Here is a 13676-nt window from a genome sequence, read left to right on the forward strand (position 1 = left end):
CACATGCAGAATAGGATACTAGTGACAAAAACAGCCCACAAAAAAGTTCTCACCTGGAGTATATCAATAAAAAATCAGCTAAACTGCTCTTTTACAGTAGTTTAGTATTGATTTTCATCAATTATATATTAAAGTATAAAAATTACATGACTTATTTGTTTTATTAGACTACATTTAGTATGAAAATTGTGAACACAGTTAGTGGATTGTGTGTCTTTTATTTATGACAACTATTATCAATATATTGATAATTTATTTCTAAAGTAGACAATCATATATATATACAAGTGGTCTTCATATAAAATTAAAGTTTACAAATCTTTTTTCCTAGGATGCAAGCAGAGAAATTTCTCCTGGTTTTGTGTGCTGTCATCGCTTGTGTTTTTTCTTCAGAGTTTCTTGACCAGGAATGGAAAGCATGGAAAGCCAAACACGGTATGATATAGTTCTTCCAGTTCAGGATCTGACCATAGGGAAGGTAAAAGACAATTGTTCTGTGCCCAACCGTCACCTATTGGCTTGAGCAAATCTATACAAGCACACATTTCTGCCTGTCAAATTTTTGCATATACCAACAGAATATGTGGAGATATAGAGGAACCTAACCTTAATCCTATGCACAAATTACTGTGGATTGTTTATTAGTTAGATATGGTAACGCTACTATTAGGTAAAATAAAGCTAAATGATACACCGCAAGCCCAATTCTAGATTTTCTGACAACTGACGCAAAAATTTAAATGGTGCCCCCTCCCAAAAGAAACAAAATATTACTAAGCAATCCACACAAAAAAAATCTCAAATTGTTGTCCTATAATTTAAAGAGTAACTAAACTTTAATCAAATATATGTTTACATTTGCAAGCAGATTGAGGCAAATCCACATCCTTAGTCCCCACATTAGTCCCCTACAGATTCCTGGAAAAAAAATACTGAGAAATGACCAATTCAAATTACAGGAGCACTGTAGAATTTCAGAATGAAACACATCTGGCTATAATAGCAAAGCCAGGATCTGATTCATGCTGTCTGTGCTTTGGGTAGCATGAATCTAATGACTAGTTCCCTTTAACCACAAAGGTATATATACACACATACATATATATATATATATATATATATATATATATATATATATATATAGTGGATAAACATCATGCAAAAATATATAAAGTATAAATATATGTATACATATTTAGCAGGGTTGGTTTTGTTGATCTGGAGGCATGCTTAGGGTCGTTATCATGAAATTCCTCTTTATTTTCAGCTTTTTAGCATAGAGCTGAATGTTTTATTGCGAAATTGACAGATATTAGGAACTATTCATACTGCTCTCCACCTTTACCAAAGCTCCAGGTTCAGCAACCGAGGAAGAGCTCAAAAGCATTATACTATATCCACCATACTTCACTGGGGGTATGGTTCTCTTTCAGTGGTGCACCACCTTGATTTTACACCAAACAAATTTTTCGGAATTATGCCCAAAAAGCATAGTCTGGATGTTTGTTTGTTTTCTTAGAAAAGGTTTCTGTCTTGTCACTCTTCCACACAGGCCAGATATATGAAAAATATGGGAAAATGTTTTCACATGTAGTCCACTACTAGTACATGCCAGAAATTCCTGCAGCAATTACTGGTACGGTAGACCTTTTGGCAACCTCAATGGCCAATTGTCTTCTTATTATAATTATGAGAGGGTTTTCAAACTTCAAAATTATTTCAGTTATTTCTCAATGGATTTGTACAGATTATGGCAGACATTAAAGGTTTAAAAATTTCTGATATAATTCTTTTTGGTATGACTTTAAGAGAGAGTTAAAGCTGGCTATCCTCATAAGGTATCTGTCAGTTAAATTCATGTTGTACAAACAGCCATCTCCTCTTACAACCCTATCAACGGAAAGATAGTGCTGCTTAGTTCTGTAGGATCGCCGTCATCTTATTTACTGTATATGGGGAACAAGTGATTAAAGGCAGTATGAAAATGTTCTCCAACATTCAGGCATTATGTCATAGATAGTGTTGAGCATTCCGATACCGCAAGTATCGGGTATCGGACGATACTTGCGGTATCGGAATTCTGATACCGAGATCCGATACTTTTGTTGTATCGGGAATCGGTATCGGGACCATATTAATGTGTAAAATAAAGAATTAAATAAAAAATATTGATATACTCACCTCTCCGACGCAGCCTGGACATCACCGCTGGTAACCGGCAGCCTGCTTTGTTTAAAATGAGAGGATGTGGGTCACAAGGGCCCAGAAACAACGACCAATATGTCCAAAATAAGATAATGTATATAAAAAATTCAATAGCTTTATTATTCCACAAAATTCACATACAAAATATAACATACATTACATATACAAGGTGCAGGTGAGTGTCAGGTGCTGCAAGGTGTGCCTCAACACCGCATAATAATAAAAACAAACAGATTAAGGGCGCACGGAACCCAGGATGCACACACCCATAATAGTCAGAGCATGTGCCAACCAGAATCTAATGGATGAATAAATATATTGCACATATTGGACTATACAGAGCCTCAGTTGGACCTAAGGACAGGTCCTTCTAATGCAAACAAGATGATAACTATCCAATATAGTATGTCCATTCGGGGCACAGAAAGTACAATTTTACCTCCAAGTGGAAAGCTGGGTGGAATGTCCGCAGGATCCGTGCGTCCTCCCCGACGCACGTTTCGGTTTTACACCTTCCTCAGGGGGCATGTTAAGTGAGGCTAGGCACGTAGTTTTATAGTCACATATACAGGAAGTGACCGGGAACAACCCGGAAGTAACTAGCGGTAACTATGACAACCGCTGTATGTTTCCCTAGACAGCTTGCAGCGGCCGTGTGATGGTACATTATCGATCGGGGTGTGCGCCGCAGACACGCCGACCCCCGGACAAACACAGGGCCCTGTGAAGTCCGGCGGCGGACGCTCATACGGTGCAAACACCGACCGAAAAGGGAGGCGAGAGTGCGCATGCGCGGATAAACTGCACTGCCAGAGCCGCCATCACACAAGTGGGTAGACGCTGCCCACACAATGGTAAGTATCTAGCTGACAGAAGACAATAGTGCACATTCAAAGAATATAAGACAAATACAAAATCAAAAGTACTATACATAAATCACAAAATAAACAAATAAACAAACATTTGGGAAATGTCTTATATGGATGCAGGGCCAAAAAGACGGGGGAGATGTACCTAGAGATCTATCTCCACTATGGATGTACCAAAATAGGGCTCCAAAAGTCCATTCAGATGTCCTCAGCTATCCCATTACATTCATTGCCTACGTAGGCTCCATATTGAAGACTTTTGGTCTGTAGGACAATTTAAAAAGATTGAACAAAAGACTGACAGTCAGTATCTAACTATAGATTATATATATAAATAGATAAAGCTCAGAGAAGTCCTTCAAGGTGCCCACAAGATATTCTGGAAATTTCAATGGTATAAGAACATATGTAATGCCTAATTAGATTCCACTAAGTATATCTGTAAATAGAGCTCCAGAAATCCATTGGGACGTCCTCCAGATGTCACAGACTTCAATAGTATCACATTCTGTGCCTAAGGGTACCGTCACACAGTACCATTTTGATCGCTACGATGGTACGATTCGTGACGTTCTAGCGATATCGTTACGATATCGCAGTGTCTGACACGCAGCAGCGATCAGGGATCCTGCTGAGAATCGTACGTCGTAGCAGATCGTATGGAACTTTCTTTCGTCGCTTGATCACCCGCTGACATCGCTGGATCGTTGTGTGTGACAGCGATCCAGCGATGTGTTCGCTTGTAACCAGGGTAAACATCGGGTAACTAAGCGCAGGGCCGCGCTTAGTAACCCGATGTTTACCGTGGTTACCAGCGTAAACGTAAAAAAAAAAACAGTGCATACTTACATTCCGGTGTCTGTCCTCCGGCGTCTCAGCTTCTCTCCACTGTGTGAGCGTCTGCCAGCCGGAAAGCGAGCACAGCGGTGACGTCTGACGAAGCAGACAGCAAGGGACCTGACGGACATCAGATGGTCAGTATGTACTGTTTGGTTTTTTTTTACTTTTACGCTGGTAACCACGGTAAACATCGGGTTACTAAGCGCGGCCCTGCGCTTAGTAACCCGATGTTTACCCTGGTTACCAGCGAACCTCGGCATCGTTGGTCGCTGGAGAGCGGTCTGTGTGACAGCTCCCCAGCGACCACACAACGACTTACCAACGATCACGGCCAGGTCGTATCGCAGGTCGTGATCGTTGGTAAATCGTATAGTGAGATGGTACCCTTAAAGTAGGAGACTGACAGTCAGTATAGATGCAAGTAGACCTCCAAATAGTCCTTCCAGACGTCTTCAAGATGTATTAGGGGCTTCAGTAGCATACGAACACGGAACGCTCGATGGCACCAACATCCATTTGTCCACAAAATTCAAAGGGAATGAAAACAGAAATTAACTATACTCAGCCTAAAACACAAAACACAAAAATACCAAGATTAGTGAATTAAGCAAATAAAAATCAAGAAATAAAAGAAAAACTAAAATAACCTCTTTGTAGCTGTAACCATTGGTTAGCCTTCACGGCTTCTATACTGAAATCTTTTTCAGCTATGTGCTTCTTTGTTGTTATTTTGTTTATTTGTTTAAAATGAGCGCGTTCAGTACCTTCCATGACGTCACGGCTTCTGATTGGTCGCGTGCCGCTCATGTGACCACCACGTGACAAATCACAAGCCGCGACGTCATCCCTCAGGTCCTAAATTCCCTTCTAGGAATTTAGGACCTGAGGGATGACGTCACGGCTTCTGATTGGTCGCGTGGCGGTCACATGAGCGGCACGCGACCAATCAGAAGCCGTGACGTCATGGAAGTTACTGAACGCGCTCATTTTAAACAAAGCAGGCTGCCGGTTACCAGCGGTGATGTCCAGGCTGCGTCGGAGAGGTGAGTATATCAATATTTTTTATTTTAATTCTTTATTTTACACATTAATATGGTTCCCAGGGCCTGAAGGAGAGTTTCCTCTCCTTCAGACCCTGGGAACCATCAGGGATACTGTTATGATCCTAATGGCAGAGGATCTCAGGAGTACCAGCTAAGTCTGCAAACACAAAAGACCAGCTCATAGGGAAGTGGTAACCAGGCTGACCGCACACCTGATCCCAGCACAAACAACTAGCAGCAGCCGGGGAACGTACCTACGTTGGCTCCAGACGTCTCGCGCCAGCCGGAGAACCAACTAACCCTTTCAGAGAAAATAAGACCTCTCTTGCCTCAAGAGAAAAGACCCCCAAGTATAATACAAGCCCCCCACAAATAATAATGGTGAGGTAAGAAGAAATGACAAACGTAAGAATGAACTAGATTTAGCAAAGAGAGGCCCACTGACTAATAGCAGAAAATAGGAAGATGACTTATACGGTCAGCAAAAAACCCTACAAAATGTCCACGCTGAATATCCAAGAACCCCCGCACCGACTAACGGTGTGGGGGGAGAATAACAGCCCCCCTTGAGCTTCCACCAAAATCAGGAATCACATTTTAAACAAAGCTGGAACAAAATAAGGAAAATTCAAATGCACAAAAATAGGAAAGCAGGACTTAGCTTATCTTGCAAAATCAGGAGACCAGGAGACAGGAGAAAACAGACATGGTCTGATAACAACGAGCCAGGCACAATACAGAGTATCCAGGAAGTTTAAATAGGCACACCCAAGGCCAAACGAACCAGGTGGGTGCCAACCTGGGGAAAGACACTCCAAGTGCCATACCGCTAATGACCACAAGAGGGAGCCAAGAAATATAGTTCACAACAGTACCCCCCCTTTAAGGAGGGGTCACCGAACCCTCACCAAGACCACCAGGGCGATCAGGATGAGCAGCGTGGAAGGCACGAACCAAATCGGCCGCATGAACATCAGAGGTGACCACCCAGGAATTGTCCTCCTGACCATAGCCCTTCCATTTGACCAGATACTGAAGCCTCCGTCTAGAGAGATGAGAGTCCAAGATCTTCTCCACCACATACTCCAACTCGCCCTCAACCAACACCGGAGCAGGAGGCTCAGCAGCAGGAACCATAGGCACCACGTACCGCCGTAACAAAGACCTATGGAACACATTGTGAATGGCAAACGACACCGGAAGATCCAAACGAAACGACACCGGATTAAGGTCTTCCAAAATTTCATAAGGACCAATAAAGCAAGGCTTAAACTTAGGAGAGGAAACCTTCAGAGGGACATACCGAGAAGACAACCAAACCAAATCCCCAACACGAAGTCGGGGACCCACACCGCGGCGGCGGTTGGCAAAGCGCTGAGCCTTCTCCTGTGACAACTTCAAGTTGTCCACCACAAGATTCCAAATCCGCTGCAACCTATCCACCACGGAATCTACCCCAGGACAGTCAGAAGGTTCAACATGACCCGAGGAAAACCGCGGATGAAAACCAGAGTTGCAGAAAAATGGCGAAACCAAAGTAGCGGAACTTGCCCGATTATTAAGGGCAAACTCAGCCAATGGCAGGAAGGTCACCCAATCATCCTGATCCGCAGAAACAAAACATCTCAAATAAGCCTCCAGCGTCTGATTAGTTCGCTCCGTTTGGCCATTAGTCTGAGGATGAAAGGCAGATGAAAATGACAAATCGATACCCATCCTAGCACAAAAGGATCGCCAGAATCTGGACACAAACTGGGATCCTCTGTCAGACACGATATTCTCAGGAATGCCGTGCAAACGAACCACATTCTGAAAGAACAAAGGAACCAAATCGGAAGAGGAAGGCAATTTAGGCAAGGGCACCAAATGGACCATCTTGGAAAAACGATCACAGACCACCCAGATGACAGACATTCCTTGAGACACCGGAAGATCTGAAATGAAATCCATGGAAATGTGCGTCCAAGGCCTCTTCGGGACGGGCAAGGGCAAAAGTAACCCGCTGGCACGAGAACAGCAAGGCTTAGCCCGAGCACAAATCCCACAGGACTGCACAAAAGATCGCACATCCCGCGACAGGGACGGCCACCAAAAGGATCTAGCCACCAAATCCCTGGTACCAAAAATCCCAGGATGCCCTGCCAACACTGAGGAATGAACCTCGGAAATAACTCTACTGGTCCATTTATCAGGAACAAACAGTCTGTCAGGTGGGCAAGAGTCAGGTCTACCAGCCTGAAATCTCTGCAACACACGTCGCAAATCAGGAGAAATGGCCGACAAGATTACTCCCTCTTTAAGAATACCCGCTGGCTCTGAGACTCCAGGAGAGTCAGGCACAAAACTCCTAGAAAGAGCATCAGCCTTCACATTCTTTGAACCAGGCAGGTACGAGACCACAAAGTCAAAACGGGAGAAAAACAACGACCAACGAGCCTGTCTAGGATTCAGGCGCTTAGCGGACTCGAGGTACATCAGATTTTTGTGATCAGTCAAGACCACCACACGATGCCTAGCTCCCTCGAGCCAATGACGCCACTCCTCAAATGCCCACTTCATAGCCAACAACTCCCGATTACCAACATCATAGTTCCGCTCAGCAGGCGAAAATTTCCTAGAAAAAAAGGCACATGGTCTCATGACAGAGCAACCAGAGCCTTTCTGCGACAAAACAGCCCCTGCACCGATCTCAGAAGCGTCTACTTCAACCTGAAAGGGAAGTGAGACATCAGGCTGGCATAAAACAGGCGCCGAAGTAAACCGGCGCTTCAACTCCTGGAAGGCCTCCACGGCCGCGGGAGCCCAATTAGCAACATCAGAACCTTTCTTGGTCATATCCGTCAAAGGTTTTACAACGCTAGAAAAATTAGCAATAAAACGATGGTAGAAATTAGCAAAACCCAAGAACTTCTGAAGACTGTTAACGGACGTGGGTTGAGTCCAATCATGAATAGCTCGGACCTTGACTGGGTCCATCTCCACAGTAGAAGGGGCAAAAATAAAACCCAAAAAGGAAACCTTCTGCACTCCAAAGAGACACTTCGAGCCCTTCACAAACAAAGCATTATCACGCAAAACCTGAAACACCATCCTGACCTGCTTTACATGAGAATCCCAATCATCAGAGAAAACCATAATATCATCCAGATAAACAATCATAAATTTATCCAGATATTTCCGGAAAATGTCATGCATAAAGGACTGAAACACTGAGGGGGCATTAGAAACCCCAAAAGGCATCACCAAGTACTCAAAATGACCTTCGGGCGTATTGAACGCAGTTTTCCATTCATCTCCCTGCTTAATGCGCACAAGGTTGTACGCACCGCGAAGATCTATCTTGGTGAACCACTTGGCACCCTTAATCCGGGCAAACAAGTCCGACAATAGTGGCAAAGGATACTGAAATTTGACAGTGATTTTATTCAAAAGCCGATAGTCTATACACGGTCTCAAAGACCCGTCTTTCTTGGCCACAAAAAAGAATCCCGCACCAAGAGGGGAAGAGGATGGACGAATATGTCCTTTCTCCAAAGACTCCTTAATATAAGCACGCATCGCGGCATGCTCAGGTACAGACAGATTAAATAGTCGTCCCTTAGGAAATTTACTACCAGGAATCAAATCTATAGCGCAGTCACAGTCCCTATGAGGAGGAAGGGCACTGGACCTGGACTCACTGAATACATCCTGATAGTCCAACAAGTACTCAGGGACTTCAGAAGGAGTAGAAGAAGCAATAGACACCGACGAGGAATCACAATGAATTCCCTGACAACCCCAACTTGACACGGACATTGCCTTCCAATCCAACATTGGATTATGGGTCTGTAACCATGGCAGACCCAAAACGACCAAATCCTGCATTTTATGCAAAACAAGAAAACGAATCACCTCCCGATGTTCAGGAGACATGCACATGGTCACTTGTGTCCAATACTGCGGCTTATTCTCCGCCAATGGCGTAGCATCAATTCCTCTAAGAGGAATAGGATTTTCTAAAGGCTCTAGGACAAAGCCACAGCGCTTGGCAAACGACAAATCCATAAGACTCAGGGCAGCACCTGAATCCACAAATGCCATAACAGGGTAGGAAGATAATGAGCAAATTAAAGTCACAGACAAAATGAACTTAGGCTGCAAATTACCAATGGCGACAGGACTAACAACCTTTGATGGCCGTTTAGAGCATGCCGAGATAACATGTGTAGAATCACCACAGTAATAACACAACCCATTCTGACGCCTATGATTTTGCCGTTCGGTTCTAGTCAGGATTCTATCACATTGCATTGAGTCAGGTGTCCGTTCAGACAACACCGCCAGAGGATTAGCAGTTTTGCGCTCCCGCAAACGCCGATCAACCTGGATGGCCAGAGCCATGGAATCATTCAGACTTGTAGGAATGGGAAAACCCACCATCACATTCTTAATGGCTTCAGAAAGGCCATTTCTAAAATTTGCGGCCAGAGCACACTCATTCCATTGAGTAAGTACGGACCATTTCCGAAATTTTTGGCAGTACACCTCAGCTTCATCCTGGCCCTGAGAGATAGCCAGCAATGCTTTTTCTGCCTGTATTTTTAGATTGGGCTCCTCATAAAGCAATCCGAGCGCCAGAAAAAACGCATCAACATTTGCCAATGCCGGATCTACTGGCGCCAATGAGAAAGCCCAATCCTGAGGGTCGCCACGCAAGAAGGAGATAACAATTTTAACTTGTTGAGCTGAGTCTCCAGATGAACGAGGTCTCAAAGATAGAAACAATTTACAATTATTCCTAAAATTCCCAAATTTAAATCGATCTCCAGAGAACAGCTCAGGAATAGGTATCTTAGGCTCTGACATAGGACTGCTAATAACAAAATCCTGAATGCCCTGCACACGTGCAGCAAGCTGATCCACACTAGTAATCAGAGTCTGAACATTCATGTCTGCAGCAGAGCTTCAAGCCACTCAGAGATAAAGGGGAGGAAGAAAAAAAACCTCAGACTTCTTTTCTTATAATCCCGCTTCAGCAATGCACTTGGGCCTGGCTTACTGTTATGATCCTAATGGCAGAGGATCTCAGGAGTACCAGCTAAGTCTGCAAACACAAAAGACCAGCTCATAGGGAAGTGGTAACCAGGCTGACCGCACACCTGATCCCAGCACAAACAACTAGCAGCAGCCGGGGAACGTACCTACGTTGGCTCCAGACGTCTCGCGCCAGCCGGAGAACCAACTAACCCTTTCAGAGAAAATAAGACCTCTCTTGTCTGAAGAGAAAAGACCCCCAAGTATAATACACGCCCCCCACAAATAATAACGGTGAGGTAAGAAGAAATGACAAACGTAAGAATGAACTAGATTTAGCAAAGAGAGGCCCACTGACTAATAGCAGAAAATAGGAAGATGACTTATACGGTCAGCAAAAAACCCTGCAAAATGTCCACGCTGAATATCCAAGAACCCCCGCACCGACTAACGGTGTGGGGGGAGAATAACAGCCCCCCTTGAGCTTCTAGCAAAATCAGGAATCACATTTTAAACAAAGCTGGAACAAAATAAGGAAAATTCAAATGCACAAAAATAAGAAAGCAGGACTTGGCTTATCTTGCAAAATCAGGAGACCAGGAGACAGGAGAAAACAGACATGGTCTGATAACAACGAGCCAGGCACAATACCGAGTATCCAGGAAGTTTAAATAGGCACACCCAAGGCCAAACAAACCAGGTGGGTGCCAACCTGGGGAAAGACACTCCAAGTGCCATACCGCTAATGACCACAAGAGGGAGCCAAGAAATATAGTTCACAACAGGATACCTTCCAATACTTGAGTCCCATTGACTTGTATTGGTATCGGGTATCGGTATCGGATTAGATCCGATGCTTTGCCGGTATCGACCGATACTTTCCGATACCGATACTTTCAAGTATTGGACGGTATCGCTCAACACTAGTCATAGAGCATGAGGAACTGTACAGACTGATATATACAGCTCTGGCAAAAATTAAGAGACCACTGCACAGTTTTACAAAAATCAGCTTCTCTACATGTCTGACTTCCATTCCAGTGTCAGTTTAATTCCAACTGTAGTACACCTAATTCTATTTAATGTGCTGCTGATTAGGTGATCACCTGAACCAAATCTTATTTAATGAAGGAAAGTATTAAAAAACATTGCTGTGGTGTTCATAATCCTCTTGCAATAGGACAAGCTGGATGACAAAACAAGTGCTAGTAATATCCCAAAAGTAATAGGAATGAAAAAATAACTTTTAACCATGCCAAAGGAGTTGAAAAGAAAAGTCTTGAGTGAGGAAAAGAAGGGCTCAATTCTGGCTTTTCAAGCAGAGGGACACAGTGAGCATCATGTTGCCTCCATCCTTAAAATTTCTAAGACAGCAGTCCATTATAACAAGGTCAAGAAGCAGACATTGGGGACAACAAAGCTGCAGACTGGCAGAAGGTGAAAATGACTCTCCACTGACCGGGATGACCATCATCTTATTCGAATGTCACTCAGCAACCACCGGATGACATTAAGTGAACCACAATAGGAAGGGCAAATGGCAGCTGGCGTGAAGTGCATGGCAAGAACAATTCATAACAGGCTCCTAGGGACAGGACTCTAGTCATGTAAAGTTAGAAAAAAGCCTTTCATCAATGAGAAGCAAAGGAGAGCCAGGCTGAAGTTTGCCAATGACTATAAGGATTTGACCCTAGAGAACTGGAGTAAGGTAATCTTCTTTGATAAGTCTAATTTTAAGCTTGGCCCAACACCTGGTCGTCTAATGGTTAGATGGAGACCTGGAGAGGCGTACAAGCCACAGTGTCTTGCACCCACTGTGAAATTCGGTGGAGGGTCGGTGATGATCTGGTGATGCTTCAGCAAGGCTGGAATTGGGCAGGTTATTGTTTGCGAAAAACATATGAATCAAGCCTCATACAAGGTTATCCTGGAAAAAACGGTTGATACCTACTGCTCAGGCAATGTTCCCCAACTCCGTGGACTGGTTTTTCCAGCAGGACAATGCGCCATGCTACACAGCTAGGTCAGTCAAGGTGTGGATGAAGGACCACCACATCAAATCCCTGTCATGGTCAGCCCAATCTCCAGACCTGAACCCCATTGAAAACCTCTGGAATGTAATCAATAGGAAGATGGATAGACACATATAGCTGACAGATCAGACTACTTGATGTTGTGACAAATTCCCTCCCAACATTTTGAAATCCCACATGCCTCATCCTACTGTGAGGCACCTTCATATTATTATTATTTATTTATATAGCACCACTAGATGGTGGCCCGATTCTAATGCAATTGATATTCTAGAATATGTATGTAGTTTATTTATGAAGATTTCAGAATAATGCAATGAATACACAAGATTCGGCCGGCCGGGTCGGGCGTGACCAACTAGCGAAGCGTGGTTCAAATTCCACGCCAATTTGTGGCAAGACTGCACCTGTCGCTGATTGTTCGTGGCTGGGCATGACCAATCAGTGAAGCAAGGGCCTGCCCCTGGTTTTTGAGGGCCTCCGTGGGCCCCCTCTTTAACACATACCACTATTCATGATGCACAGATACAGCAGAGAAATAAAGCACAGCCACGTAGTATATGGCACAACCCACGTAGTATATAACACAGCCCACGTAGCATATAGCACAGCCCACGTAGCATATAGCACAGCCACGTAGCATATAACACAGCCACGTAGTATATAACAGCCCACGTAGCGTATAACACAGCCCACATAGTATATAGCACAGCCACGTAGTATATAGCACATCCACATAGTTTATAGCACAGCCCACATAGTATATAGCACAGCCCACGTAGTATATAGCACAGGCCACGTAGTATATAACACAGCCACATAGTATATAACACAGCCACATAGTATATAACACAGCCACATAGTATATAGCGCATGAAAGCTGTGATTAAAAATCACGGTTATTCCACAAAATATTGATTTCTGAACTCTTCCTGAGTTAAAACATTAGTATTGTTGTTTCTACTATGAACTTGGTTTTTTTTTGCATTATTTGAGGTCTGCAAGCCATGCATTTTTTTGCTATTTCGACTATTTCTCATTTTCAGAAAATAAATACAAAATGTATTGCTTGGAACTTTGGAGACATGCTGTCAGTAGTTTATAGAATAAAAGAACAATTTACATTTTACTAAAAAATATACCTATAACGAGAAAAATCAATCAAACTGAAAATTTTGAAGTGGTCTCTTAATTTTTGCCAGAGCTGTAGTATTGTTGGAACAGGTTTATTTGGTAATTAACTCATGTAATTAAAATGCACATTTCCATATTGTACCTGACACCTGTGCTATTCCAGTCTTTGCTCCTTGTAGCCTAACCCACAGAAAATGCTTTTTACATTTGTCTGAAGAGCAGCGGGCATGTCCTGTTCTCTCTGAGCTTGTCAGCAGTATGTACTTATGCCTATTTTTCCATTAATTCCCAAAATGCACTGCATTATAATATTTACCCACAGTACACACTGCTGCTTACTTTTCACTTAAGTCTGCTAAGAGTAATTGGACCATTAGCGAACAACAGTCCGATTACTCTGATCAGACTTTGATTGATTGATTGATTGATCAGAGTGGCAACATTTTTTCTCGAACGTCAAGAGAAAGTAAAAAAGTTTCTCCATCTTCTCCATACTGTCAGTCCTTGAAAATGAACCACACTCGGATGTCATCCTA

At 43.4% G+C, this 13676-nt stretch overlaps 1 protein-coding gene across 1 annotated transcript in view; it reads left to right on the forward strand.

Annotated features, from left to right (window-relative positions):
• The first annotated feature begins 328 nt into the window (after window positions 1-328).
• LOC143775615 (cathepsin L-like proteinase) overlaps window positions 329-13676 on the forward strand; it is a 46747-nt gene continuing 33399 nt past the window's right edge. The window contains exon 1 of the mRNA XM_077263959.1: window positions 329-435. Coding sequence (XP_077120074.1) covers window positions 333-435 — 103 coding nt within the window. The 5' untranslated portion in view covers window positions 329-332. The remainder of the gene's footprint in view (window positions 436-13676) is intronic.

The sequence above is a fragment of the Ranitomeya variabilis genome, chromosome 5 (assembly GCF_051348905.1).
Source record: "Ranitomeya variabilis isolate aRanVar5 chromosome 5, aRanVar5.hap1, whole genome shotgun sequence".
NCBI classification, from domain to species: domain Eukaryota; kingdom Metazoa; phylum Chordata; class Amphibia; order Anura; family Dendrobatidae; genus Ranitomeya; species Ranitomeya variabilis.